Source organism: Nerophis lumbriciformis, linkage group LG10 (genome assembly GCF_033978685.3).
Source record: "Nerophis lumbriciformis linkage group LG10, RoL_Nlum_v2.1, whole genome shotgun sequence".
NCBI classification, from domain to species: domain Eukaryota; kingdom Metazoa; phylum Chordata; class Actinopteri; order Syngnathiformes; family Syngnathidae; genus Nerophis; species Nerophis lumbriciformis.
In genome coordinates, this window is record NC_084557.2 from 3,139,393 (window position 1) to 3,154,198 (window position 14,806).

Consider the following 14,806-nt stretch of genomic DNA (forward strand, 5'->3'; position numbering starts at 1 on the left):
GTTCATATGTTTGTAAATCTGACTGTGATGAAGTCAGTGCCTCACCAGCCATCAACCTCACCGCACGTCACTGGAGCAGTGGTCCCCAACCTTTTTTGCACCACGGACCGGTTTAATGTAGGCATTATTTTCAGAGAGCGGCTTTCCACTTGTGCCAGATAAATACAGCAAAAATAAGTGCATGAAAAATACAACTCAGTATAACGCTGAATTAGTGGGAGCCCAGGGCTTGTTTCTTTGCAATGAGATGCAGATGGAAATCAGCCTTTGGCTACAATCTGTCCCATTTATATTTTATATGATCATTAATGTGCATTGTATCATGTCACAAAGTTATAACAAATATAACAAATGGCAACTTCCTATGAGGAGTTGTATTGTACATCTATAAACAAGCTTATTGGTGTGTCTAGTGCAGGGGTCGGCAACCCAAAATGTTGAAGGAGCCATATTGGACCAAAAATACAAAAACAAATCTGTCTGGAGCCGCAAAAAATTAAAAGCCAAATTACATATGTGTGTCATGAGATATAAACTGAATTAAGAGGACTTAAAGGAAACTAAATTACCTCAAATATAGCTACAAATGAGGCATAATGATGCAATATGTATAGAGATGTCCGATAATATCGGCCGATAAATGCTTTAAAATGTAATATCAAAAATTATCGGTATCGTTATTTTTATTATCAGTATCGTTTTTTGTTTTTTTTAATTAAATCAACATAAAAAACACAAGATACACTTACAATTAGTGCCCCAACCCAAAATAACTCCCTCCCCCATTTACACTCATTCACACAAAGGGGTTTTTTCTTTCTGTTATTAATATTCTGGTTCCTACATTATATATCAATATATATCAATACAGTCTGAAAGGGATACAGTCCGTAAGCACTAGAGATGCGCGGATAGGCAATTTATTTCATCCGCAACCGCGTCAGAAAGTCGTCAACCATCCGCCATCCACCCGATGTAACGTTTGATCAGAACTGCACCCGCCCGCCATCCGCCCGATCTAATATAGATGATGCAAGGCATTAGTGAGCCTGCCAACTACTCCGGTTTTCCCGTAATTCGTACGGTTTTCATCAACCTATTCCGGGTTTTTCATTAATTAAAAAAAAAAAAAAAAGGGTGAAAACTACGCGAATTGCACCTTGTGCAGACAAGATTTTTCGATCGGACACGGAGGAATTAGCGATGTAAAAGACCACGTTGGGACAAAAAAACACAAGTCTAATGCCGTTGCTAGCGACACAAGTGGAAAACTTTCAACGTTTTTCGTCGCCCAAACAGATTCTTTGGATGTGATAAATGCCGAAGTTTTATTTACGGAGGCAATAATTGAGCATGGATTTCCAATCGCACTGGCTGATCACATGGGACAGTTAATAATGTAATGCAACCTTTAAAAATCATTACGCGGTGATCGCGGTCCCAAAAATAAACTTTTCTTGCATGATAATGTCCAGAAAAATTCGCTTTATATTACTATAGAGTCCTTTTAACGAATGAGTTTGATGGTTTATCACAAACCTTAAATGAAATAAGTCCTTTGTTCTCCTGCACCATGGCCTTGCTTCGTGTTTGGTGCGCAAGCTTTATAACCTCACTGAGGTTATAAAGCTTTTGCCTGTTAAAGAAAGGAGACTGATCCAATGCAGCACAGACTTTCGCGTGGCACGCTGTCACGACCCAGACGCACACCAGTGCGCAATCAAATGGGAGCCGCGCTGAGCGCACCTCCAAGCGCGTCTCGCTGCCGGCGACGGCCGGGTGTATGGGCCCGACGCTCCAGCGCCATCCATTTTCAGGGCTAGTTGATTCGGCAGGTGGGTTGTTACACACTCCTTAGCGGGTTCCAACTTCCATGGCCACCGTCCTGCTGTCTATATCAACCAGGGTGAGCCCCACCCCTTTCGTGAGCGCACTGCGCGCGGAGTGACCCCTGTTACGCGCCCCCGGCAACAGGGGTGGCGGGCAGGTAAGCTGCGCGGGCGGAGCGCGCGGAGTGACCCCTGTTACGAGCCCCTGGCCACGGGGGTGGCGGGCAGGTAAGTTGCTTACCTGCTGCGCGTGACGCCGGCCGCGGCGAAGGCGGACGAGGCGGGGTGTCGGTGCGGTGGGCGCGGTGGTGACCCTGGACGTGCGTCGGGCCCTTCTCGCGGATCGCCTCAGCTACGGCTCCCGGTGGGGCCCTCTCGGGGGAAGGGGCCTCGGTGCCGGACCCCGGCGAGGCGTCCCTTCTCCGCTCCGTAAAAGTGTCCATCTCTCTTTTTTTTTTTCTTCTGTTGTGGCATATGCTGCAGGTGCCTGCTCGTTTTTCGTATGTGGGTAACAACATTTAACTATGTATATATATTTCTGAATTGGTTTAACTGCCACCCGCAAAAAAAAAAAAAAAAAAAAAAAATATATATATATATATATCTAATTATAATCAAATCTTTTTTTATTTTATTTCATCCGCTCGATCCGTGGATAATCCGCGGACTCCGCGGTTGTGTCCGCAAACCGCGCATCTCTAGTAAGCACACATGATTGTGCGTGCTGCTGGTCCACTAATAGTACTAACCTTTAACAGTTAATTTTACTCATTTTCATTAATTACTAGTTTCTATGTAACTGTTTTTATATTGTTTTACTTTCTTTTTTATTCAAGAAAATGTCCTTCATTTATTTATCTTATTTTATTTTATCTTCACCATACCTGGTTGTCCAAATTAGACATAATAATGTGTTAATTCCACGACTGTATATATCGGTATCGGTTGATATCGGCATCGGTAATTAAGAGTTGGACAAAATCGGAATATCGGATATCGGCAAAAAGCCATTATCGGACATCCCTAAATATGTACATATAGCTAGCCTAAATAGCATGTTAGCGTCGATAAGCTTGCAGTCATGCAGTGACCAAATATGTCTGATTAGCACTCCACACAAGTCAATAACATCAACAAAACTCACCTTTGTGCATTCATGCACAACCTTAAAAGTTTGGTGGACAAAATGAGACAGAAAAAGAAGTGGCATAAAACACGTCCTAGAAAGTCGGAGAAAGTTGTGCATGTAAACAAACTACGGTGAGTTCAAGGACCGCCAAAATTAGTAGGACAAAACGGCGCTCGCCAAATACTGGAATCAGTGAAGCATGTTTAATATAAACAGTGTGCTTTATAACAATTAGGGAGGTTTGTGTAATGTTTGTCCTCCTACAGAAACCATATTAAAACAAGAAATATATTTTTTCCCCCTCATCTTTTTCCATTTTTCATACATTTTTGAAAAAGCTCCAGAGAGCCACTAGGGCGGCGCTAAAGAGCCGCACGCGGCTCTAGAGCCGCGGGTTGCCGACCCCTGGTCTAGTGGGACAGGCGAAAGTTAAGTCGCAGAAAATGCAGTCATTTACAAATGATATAATGTTTCTCTGCGGCCCGGTAGCAAATGCGTCACGCTCCGGACCGGATGTTTGGGGACCACTGATATACAGGTAAAAGCCAGTAAATTAGAATATTTTGAAAAACTTGATTTATTTCAGTAATTGCATTCAAAAGGTGTAACTTGTACATTATATTTATTCATTGCACACAGACTGATGCATTCAAATGTTTATTTCATTTAATTTTGATGATTTGAAGTGGCAACAAATGAAAATCCAAAATTCCGTGTGTCACAAAATTAGAATATTACTTAAGGCTAATACAAAAAAGGGATTTTTAGAAATGTTGGCCAACTGAAAAGTATGAAAATTAAAAATATGAGCATGTACAATACTCAATACTTGGTTGGAGCTCCTTTTGCCTCAATTACTGCGTTAATGCGGCGTGGCATGGAGTCGATGAGTTTCTGGCACTGCTCAGGTGTTATGAGAGCCCAGGTTGCTCTGATAGTGGCCTTCAACTCTTCTGCGTTTTTGGGTCTGGCATTCTGCATCTTCCTTTTCACAATACCCCACAGATTTTCTATGGGGCTAAGGTCAGGGGAGTTGGCGGGCCAATTTAGAACAGAAATACCATGGTCCGTAAACCAGGCACGGGTAGATTTTGCGCTGTGTGCAGGCGCCAAGTCCTGTTGGAACTTGAAATCTCCATCTCCATAGAGCAGGTCAGCAGCAGGAAGCATGAAGTGCTCTAAAACTTGCTGGTAGACGGCTGCGTTGACCCTGGATCTCAGGAAACAGAGTGGACCGACACCAGCAGATGACATGGCACCCCAAACCATCACCCAACCATGCAAATGTTGCATTTCCTTTGGAAATCGAGGTCCCAGAGTCTGGAGGAAGACAGGAGAGGCACAGGATCCACGTTGCCTGAAGTCTAGTGTAAAGTTTCCACCATTAGTGATGGTTTGGGGTGCCATGTCATCTGCTGGTGTCGGTCCACTCTGTTTCCTGAGATCCAGGGTCAACGCAGCCGTCTACCAGCAAGTTTTAGAGCACTTCATGCTTCCTGCTGCTGACCTGCTCTATGGAGATGGAGATTTCAAGTTCCAACAGGACTTGGCGCCTGCACACAGCGCAAAATCTACCCGTGCCTGGTTTACGGACCATGGTATTTCTGTTCTAAATTGGCCCGCCAACTCCCCTGACCTTAGCCCCATAGAAAATCTGTGGGGTATTGTGAAAAGGAAGATGCAGAATGCCAGACCCAAAAACGCAGAAGAGTTGAAGGCCACTATCAGAGCAACCTGGGCTCTCATAACACCTGAGCAGTGCCAGAAACTCATCGACTCCATGCCACGCCGCATTAACGCAGTAATTGAGGCAAAAGGAGCTCCAACCAAGTATTGAGTATTGTACATGCTCATATTTTTCATTTTCATACTTTTCAGTTGGCCAACATTTCTAAAAATCCCTTTTTTGTATTAGCCTTAAGTAATATTCTAATTTTGTGACACACGGAATTTTGGATTTTCATTTGTTGCCACTTCAAATCATCAAAATTAAATGAAATAAACATTTGAATGCATCAGTCTGTGTGCAATGAATAAATATAATGTACAAGTTACACCTTTTGAATGCAATTACTGAAATAAATCAAGTTTTTCAAAATATTCTAATTTACTGGCTTTTACCTGTAGATGATCTTTGACTTTGACACTAGGTCTTTAAAAACAGAAGAGTGCTTCTGTTGTAGAGACAATATTTGCTGCATTTTGTTTTAATGTATGACTTTTTTTTTTATTTTATTTTTTTTATTAAATCAACATAGAAAAAAAACACACGATACACTTTCAGCTAGTGCATCAACCCCCCCAAAAAAAACTCCCTCCCCCATTCACACTCACACACACCCACTCACACAAAAGGGGTTGTTTCTTTCTGCCATCAATACTCTGGTTCCCACAACCTGGCTGTAAATGAAATTAGCTTCGTTTAAAGGTTTTTGTTTTTTTTTAAAACCAGGTCCAGTCCAGATAATGTCCAAGTCGGGTCCAGCAACACACACCTTCATTCATGTACACTGAGAAAAAAAAAAGGAAAAAAAAAGAAAAAAAAAAAAAAGAAAATTTTGGAACACAAGAGATTGCATATAATCTATAAACAAAATTACATTTTCAAAACAAAAACAAAAAAAAAAAAAATGTATGTACAGTCCATCTTATGTTCAGATCACTAAAAATTAGGGAATACAACAACAGATAGCATATCATCTATAAACACAATTACACTTTCAACATAAGCCTTTGAGGACTTCCCATCTTTTTTTTAATGTTTTTTGGCATCATTATCGTTTTCAACCATGTAACTTTCTAAAGTTAAAAAATACTGAATAAATGTTTTAAAGAAAGTAATACAAAGTGAATATCTGTTTTTGGCCTTAAAAATAAACCTTTTACCGAGTACAGACGTGAGCACATCACCCCTATTTTAGCGTCCTTTCACTGGCTCCCTGTGCGTTACCGAATACATTTTAAACTCCTTTTATTTGTTTTTAAATGTCTAAACAACCTCGCGCCAACCTATCTCTCCGACCTCCTTCAGCCTTACTGCCCCACCCGATCCTTAAGATCAGCCGATCAGCTGCTGTTGACGGTCCCCGACACAAGGCTGAAGCTTAGAGGTGACAGAGCTTTCGCCGTTGCTGCTCCCAAGCTCTGGAACGACCTACCCCTGAGTGTTAGACAAGCCTCCTCTCTTCCTGTTTTTAAATCTCTCTTAAAAACATACTTTTATTCCATGGCTTTTAACACTGAGTGATATCCATCCTGCAATGGCGCCCCATAATACACCTGCTGTGATCCTGTTTTTATGTTTTTATTAATTCTATTTTAATTATTTATTTTTTATCGTGTTCTGTTTGTGTTGTGTTGTGTTTGCTCGGTACTCGTTTTATCTTTTAACCTGCTCATTGTACAGCACTTTGGCTACCCCTGTGGTAAATTTTAAATGTGCTCTATAAATAAAGTTGATTTGATTTGATTTGATTTGACTATAATTAAATTGATTAAATCATGATTGTCAATTAATTCTCCCAAAATAACAGAAACCACATCAAGCTTCATAAACAAACCAATCCTTAAACACATTTTGTTCAACTTCCACCCAAAAGGAAGACCCAATATGACAATACCAAAACAAATGCAGGGTGGATTCAGACTCCTGACAACAAAATCGGCAGTCATCTGACTCTGTCATATTCCATCATTTTAACATTTTCCCTGCGGGTAAGAAGTTATAAATAATTTTAATTTGAAAATAATGATTTTGCACATCAATAGTAGTTTTATAGATTAGTTTGAATATGGCATCCCACGGCAACGGGCAGTCAAAAAAGTCCTCCCATTTTCCAAATGTGTTGTATGAGGCAGCCTTCAAAGATTTCTTTATTAAATAAAACGTATATATTTTTCTATTTATTTTAGTTCCTTTTTGCCAACTCGAATTTCTTATTAGAGGTTTACAAACTAATAATTTAGTAGTTCCATAATTATTTGTTTCCATCTTTTCCCAATGACTCCAGTTAGTTGATTAAATGAAATCGTGCGTTCGTTACGTCTCGTCTCGATTACTGTAACGTATTATTTTCGGGGCTCCCTATGTCTAGCATTAAAAAATTACAGTTGGTACAAAATGCGGCTGCTAGACTTTTGACAAGAACAAGAAAGTTTGATCATATTACGCCTATACTGGCTCACCTGCACTGGCTTCCTGTGCACTTAAGAAGTGACTTTAAGGTTTTACTACTTACGTATAAAATACTACACGGTCTAGCTCCGTCCTATCTTGTCGATTGCATTGTACCATATGTCCCGGCAAGAAATCTGCGTTCAAAGAACTCCGGCTTATTAGTGATTCCCAGAGCCCAAAAAAAGTCTGCGGGCTATAGAGCGTTTTCTATTCGGGCTCCAGTACTATGGAATGCCCTCCCGGTAACAATTAGAGATGCTACCTCAGTAGAAGCATTTAAGTCCCATCTTAAAACTCATTTGTATACTCTAGCCTTTAAATAGCCCCCCTGTTAGACCAGTTGATCTGCCGTTTCTTTTCTTTTCTCCTCTGCTCCCCTTTTCCTTGAGGGGGGGGCACAGGTCCGGTGGCCATGGATGAAGTGCTGGCTGTCCAGAGTCGGGACCCGGGGTGGACCGCTCGCCTGTGCATCGGCAGGGAACATCTCTGCGCTGCTGACCCGTCTCCGCTCGGGATGGTGTCCTGCTGGCCCCACTATGGACTGGACTCTTACTATTATGTTGGATCCACTATGGACTGGACTCTCACAATATTATGTCAGACCCACTCGACATCCATTGCTTTCGGTCTCCCCTAGAGGGGGGGGGGGGGTGTTACCCACATATGCGGTCCTCTCCAAGGTTTCTCATAGTCATTCACATCGACGTCCCACTGGGGTGAGTTTTTCCTTGCCCGTATGTGGGCTTTGTACCGAGGATGTCGTTGTGGCTTGTGCAGCCCTTTGAGACACTTGTGATTTAGGGCTATATAAATAAAGATTGATTGATTGATTGAAAAGCTTGAGCAAGCATCACCATACATAGTTATAAATTCTTCATACTTCATAATCTTACCATTCTCATTTATAATATCATTGACAAAAATGATTCCTCTTTCAAACATATTTTTCCAAAAAAAAAGGCTTTCCATCTATTACAATATTAGAGTTCATCCATATTATCTGCTGCAAAATATCGTCTCTTTTTTCTGGCACATAAAATTTAAAACACCGCCATGAGTGGATTGTTTCCCTTTAATGTATGACTTTATTATTGTAATGATGACTGTATTTAATAAAGTAGCATGAGAGCATTTCATTTGGGCCACAAGGACATGTTTTGGGGACGAGAATCTCAGCGGTACGAGACCAGCTGCCAATAAAAATATTGTATGTATGATAATAAAGTAAGGATATGGGTTGGTGAAACACTTCAACACCATAAATGTGACTTTGCTGTTCTTCCATCTTACTCTACATCTGTCCTCACAGTGTAATGACAATTCCCCATTTGGGAAACGCAACATGAGTAATAAATGCTGTAAAACAATTAGTTGGGTAAAAAGTAGATTGGCAGAGCAAAACGACCTAAGAACCTTATTCCGCTTACAAAGTCTGACTAAATAAAGCAGTGTCAAGTCCAGGATGCTCAATAAATATCCAGAGTGTGAAAGAGACCCTTTCATAATTAAACTGTTAGTCTTATCGTCCCAGTGAGACAGGTGAAGCAGTCAAACGTGGGTGTGTGCATCTTGCAGTCGGTTTCCACCTGCCAGGCGACAGGCGGGGGGGAAATCTCCCCCAACATTATGGCCCAGTCTCTTCTCTTTCCTCCCATTGACTAGCACTATGAACATGAGAGTGAGTGTGTGCTCCAACTCCAGGAGATGTTGACACCATGAAAAGTAGATGCTTTTACTCAGGCGTCTGACCCGTGTAGTTTGCAGACTGAGCGCTTACTCAGGCGGTAAAGAGTAGCATCAGGTTATTGATCTGTTCAATGGTGTTTTGTTATGATGGCTAATGCATGGTTGCTCAGCAAAGATGGACTTAAGTGCCTTTCTTCCAGCAAAAGGAAACCAAGGATGACAGGCAGGAAGTGAAGCTCACTCCTTATGGCGTGTCACGCAAGTACCTTTTGTTCCCATTTGTCTAACAGTTGTTGCACTTTTATTAAAGGGGAACATTATCACAATTTCAGAAGGGTTAAAACCATTAAAAATCAGTTCCCAGTGGCTTATTTTATTTTTCGAAGTTTTTTTCAAAATTTTACCCATCACGCAATATCCCTAAAAAAAGCTTCAAAGTGCCTGATTTTAACCATCGTTAAACACACCCGTCCATTTTCCTGTGACGTCACACAGTGACATACTTGCCAACCTTGAGACCTCCGATTTCGGGAGGTGGGGGCGGGGGCGTGGTCGGGGGCGGGGCGGGGGCGTGGTTAAGATATATATATATATATATATATATATATATATATATATATATATATATATATATATATATATATATATATAAGAAATACTTGACTTTCAGTGAACTCTAGCTATATATATATATATATATATATATATATATATATATATATATATATATATATATACATACATACATACATACAGGTAAAAGCCAGTAAATTAGAATATTTTGAAAAACTTGATTTATTTCAGTAATTGCATTCAAAAGGTGTAACTTGTACATTATATTTATTCATTGCACACAGACTGATGCATTCAAATGTTTATTTCATTTAATTTTGATGATTTGAAGTGGCAACAAATGAAAATCCAAAATTCCGTGTGTCACAAAATTAGAATATTACTTAAGGCTAATACAAAAAAGGGATTTTTAGAAATGTTGGTCAACTGAAAAGTATGAAAATGAAAAATATGAGCATGTACAATACTCAATACTTGGTTGGAGCTCCTTTTGCCTCAATTACTGCGTTAATGCGGCGTGGCATGGAGTCGATGAGTTTCTGGCACTGCTCAGGTGTTATGAGAGCCCAGGTTGCTCTGATAGTGGCCTTCAACTCTTCTGCGTTTTTGGGTCTGGCATTCTGCATCTTCCTTTTCACAATACCCCACAGATTTTCTATGGGGCTAAGGTCAGGGGAGTTGGCGGGCCAATTTAGAACAGAAATACCATGGTCCGTAAACCAGGCACGGGTAGATTTTGCGCTGTGTGCAGGCGCCAAGTCCTGTTGGAACTTGAAATCTCCATCTCCATAGAGCAGGTCAGCAGCAGGAAGCATGAAGTGCTCTAAAACTTGCTGGTAGACGGCTGCGTTGACCCTGGATCTCAGGAAACAGAGTGGACCGACACCAGCAGATGACATGGCACCCCAAACCATCACTGATGGTGGAAACTTTACACTAGACTTCAGGCAACGTGGATCCTCGCCTCTCCTGTCTTCCTCCAGACTCTGGGACCTCGATTTCCAAAGGAAATGCAAAATTTGCATGGTTGGGTGATGGTTTGGGGTGCCATGTCATCTGCTGGTGTCGGTCCACTCTGTTTCCTGAGATCCAGGGTCAACACAGCCGTCTACCAGCAAGTTTTAGAGCACTTCATGCTTCCTGCTGCTGACCTGCTCTATGGAGATGGAGATTTCAAGTTCCAACAGGACTTGGCGCCTGCACACAGCGCAAAATCTACCCGTGCCTGGTTTACGGACCATGGTATTTCTGTTCTAAATTGGCCCGCCAACTCCCCTGACCTTAGCCCCATAGAAAATCTGTGGGGTATTGTGAAAAGGAAGATGTAGAATGCCAGACCCAAAAACGCAGAAGAGTTGAAGGCCACTATCAGAGCAACCTGGGCTCTCATAACACCTGAGCAGTGCCAGAAACTCATCGACTCCATGCCACGCCGCATTAACGCAGTAATTGAGGCAAAAGGAGCTCCAACCAAGTATTGAGTATTGTACATGCTCATATTTTTCATTTTCATACTTTTCAGTTGGCCAACATTTCTAAAAATCCCTTTTTTGTATTAGCCTTAAGTAATATTCTAATTTTGTGACACACGGAATTTTGGATTTTCATTTGTTGCCACTTCAAATCATCAAAATTAAATGAAATAAACATTTGAATGCATCAGTCTGTGTGCAATGAATAAATATAATGTACAAGTTACACCTTTTGAATGCAATTACTGAAATAAATCAAGTTTTTCAAAATATTCTAATTTACTGGTTTTTACCTGTATATATAAATAAAATAAATACTTGAATTTCAGTGTTCATTTACAAACTACAACTCACAAACACTTTAGAGTTAGGCTCCACCATCAGAATGTGTACTTAAACTTAGAAAGATCACATGGATATTATTCAGTGAGTTGATTCACCAAAACTAACCTGTTATACAGGAGGAAAAAGCACACAGGACGTTTCAATTGTTCACAGACTGGTCGCGCTCATCGGAATGACAAGACACTTCCGGTCTGCAGGTGATAGCATTCAACTGGGAAGAAACACCCTACTGCCCCCTACTGACCAATGTGAATACTGATAAATGTGTAATGACAGCTCCAAAAACGAATTCAAACCACAAAATAAAATAAATAAATCAACACAAAAATGTGACACATTATGGGTGGGTCACATATGCATGTACAGTAGATGGCAGTATTGTCCTGTTTAAAAGTGTCACAACATTGCTGTTTACGGCAGACGAACTGCTTTACGGTAGACACTGTTGTTGTGTGTTGTCAACACGTCACTCAGGTTCGCCTGAATTTCGGGAGTTTTTCGGGAGAAAATTTGTCCCGGGAGGTTTTCGGGAGAGGCGCTGAATTTCGGGAGTCTCCCGGAAAATCCGGGAGGGTTGGCAAGTATGCACAGTGATGCCAATACAAACAAACATGGCGGATAGAACAGCAAGATATAGCGACATTAGCTAGGATTCAGACTCGGGTTTCAGCGGCTTAAGCGATTCAACAGATTATGCATGTATTGAAACGGATGGTTGTAGTGTGGAGGCAGGTAGCGAAAACGAAATTGAAGAAGAAACTGAAGCTATTGAGCCATATCGGTTTGAACCGTATGCAAGCGAAACCGACGAAAACGACACGACAGCCAGCGACACGGGAGAAAGCGAGGACGAATTCGGCGATCGCCTTCTAACCAACGATTGGTATGTGTTTGTTTGGCATTAAAGGAAACTAACAACTATGAACTAGGTTTACAGCATATGAAATACATTTGGCAACAACATGCACTTTGAGAGTGCAGACAGCCCAATTTTCATCAATTAATATATTCTGTAGACATACCCTCATCCGCGCTCTTTTCCTGAAAGCTGATCTGTCCAGTCCAGTTGGAAATGCATCTGATTTGAGTGTTGCAGGATATCCACACATTCTCGCCATCTCTGTCGTAGCATAGCTTTCGTCGGTAAAGTGTGCGGAACAAACGTCCAATTTCTTGCCACTTTCGCATCTTTGGGCCACTGGTGCAACTTGAATCCGTCCCTGTTCGTGTTGTTACACCCTCCGACAACACACCGACGAGGCATGATGTCTCCAAGGTACGGAAAACAGTCGAAAAAACGGAAAATAACAGAGCTGATTTGACCCGGTGTTTGTAATGTGTTTGAGAAAACGAATAATAGAAAAGGCGTTTAATTCGCCAAAATTCACCCATTTAGAGTTCGGAAATCGGTTAAAAACATATATGGTCTTTTTTCTGCAACATCAAGGTATATATTGACGCTTACATAGGTCTGGTGATAATGTTCCCCTTTAACAACAACACGAGGTAGAAACTAAGAATGAATCATCTCATTCTGGTTGGAAAACTTACCTGATGGAGGTCACTCCCCAAGAGGAATTCCTGGAAATAGCCGGGGGCCGCGGATGTGGCGCGGATAGCCTGCCAGAGCTGGTGCTGGCTGCCCCCCAGGTAGTGGGAGCGCACCCCTGGCAGCAGGTTGTAGTTCCTGAACACGTAGGCCTTGAGTGGCGTGCCCCTGTTCACGATGGTGCTCACTGCTGCCACCTGCACGTCAACACAGTATGTCACGTATGGGACAATGACACTAAAGAAAGAATCTTTCAAGTCTCGAATAGGGGTGTCCACCTTTTGAGTACTGGCTGCTACCCATTTTAATCTGATACGATATCAGCACCAATCATACATAGTTGTAGTATTTTGTTTGTGTAGAACAGGGGTGCTCATTACGTCGATCGCGAGCTACCGGTCGATCTCGGAGGGTGTGTCAGTCGATCACCAGCCAGGCATTAAAAAAATAGTCCTAAAAATGAGCGATCATAAATCTTCACTATGACGTCACTTTCGTCACTTGATTGACATTCACGGCACCCGAGGGTCTACCAGCAAGTTTTAGAGCACTTCATGCTTCCTGCTGCTGACCTGCTCTATGGAGATGGAGATTTCAAGTTCCAACAGGACTTGGCGCCTGCACACAGCGCAAAATCTACCCGTGCCTGGTTTACGGACCATGGTATTTCTGTTCTAAATTGGCCCGCCAACTCCCCTGACCTTAGCCCCATAGAAAATCTGTGGGGTATTGTGAAAAGGAAGATGCAGAATGCCAGACCCAAAAACGCAGAAGAGTTGAAGGCCACTATCAGAGCAACCTGGGCTCTCATAACACCTGAGCAGTGCCAGAAACTCATCGACTCCATGCCACGCCGCATTAACGCAGTAATTGAGGCAAAAGGAGCTCCAACCAAGTATTGAGTATTGTACATGCTCATATTTTTCATTTTCATACTTTTCAGTTGGCCAACATTTCTAAAAATCCCTTTTTTGTATTAGCCTTAAGTAATATTCTAATTTTGTGACACACGGAATTTTGGATTTTCATTTGTTGCCACTTCAAATCATCAAAATTGAATGAAATAAACATTTGAATGCATCAGTCTGTGTGCAATGAATAAATATAATGTACAAGTTACACCTTTTGAATGCAATTACTGAAATAAATCAAGTTTTTCAAAATATTCTAATTTACTGGCTTTTACCTGTATATGAACAAAGTTTTAAAATAGGCCATTCATTGAAGGTGCGCCTTATAATCCAGTGCGCCTTATAGTGCGGAAAATACGGTATTTGGTACTTTTGATATTGACAAATGTGGTGTTTAAGACTGCAATGTTGTAGTCTATAGTCTATACTCAAATAGTGGGGTAGGCACCCCTGGAAGGGCACGCTGCGATACCAGGGAGGTGCCTGTGACCCCGGGGAACATGCTTTATCAGGATCATGCAGCATCATGCTTCAAACCTGGCTTCAAAAAGCTGTTCACTGCAAAATGTGCAGATTTTTTGGGGCAATATCCGAGCTCAATAAGAAATCGAGACACCCCGAGTCTTGACATCTTGCAATTTCATCCATTTTCAACCGCTTATCCCTTTCGGGGTCGCGGGGGGTGCTGGAGCCTATCTCAGCTACAATCGGGTGGAAGGCGGGGTACACCCTGGACAAGTCACCACTTCATCACAGGGCCAACACAGATAGACAACATTCACACTCACATTCACACACTAGGGCCAAGTTAGTGTTCCCAATCAACCTATCCCCAGGTGCATGTCTTTGAGGGTGGGAGGAAGCCGGAGTACCCGGAGGGAACCTACGCAGTCACGGGGAGAACATGCAAACTCCACACAGAACGATCCCAAGCGCAGGATCGAACCCAGGACCTTCGTATTGTGAGGCAGACGCAATAAGCCCTCTGCAATTTATACCAAAATGTTAGGGGTGTAACGGTACGTGTATTTGTATTGAACTGTTTCGGTACGTGGGTTCCGGTTCGGTTCGGAGGTGTACCGAACGAGTTTCCACACGGACATATTAAGTAGCGTAACGTACGTTGTGTAAATAA

At 41.9% G+C, this 14,806-nt stretch overlaps 1 protein-coding gene across 1 annotated transcript in view; it reads right to left on the reverse strand.

Annotated features, from left to right (window-relative positions):
- Positions 1–14,806, reverse strand: part of LOC133612754 (calcium-independent phospholipase A2-gamma-like) — a 79,673-nt gene that overhangs the window by 28,618 nt on the left and 36,249 nt on the right. The window contains exon 10 of the mRNA XM_061970432.2: positions 12,763–12,957. Within this exon, the coding sequence (XP_061826416.2) occupies positions 12,763–12,957 (195 nt within the window). The remainder of the gene's footprint in view (positions 1–12,762; positions 12,958–14,806) is intronic.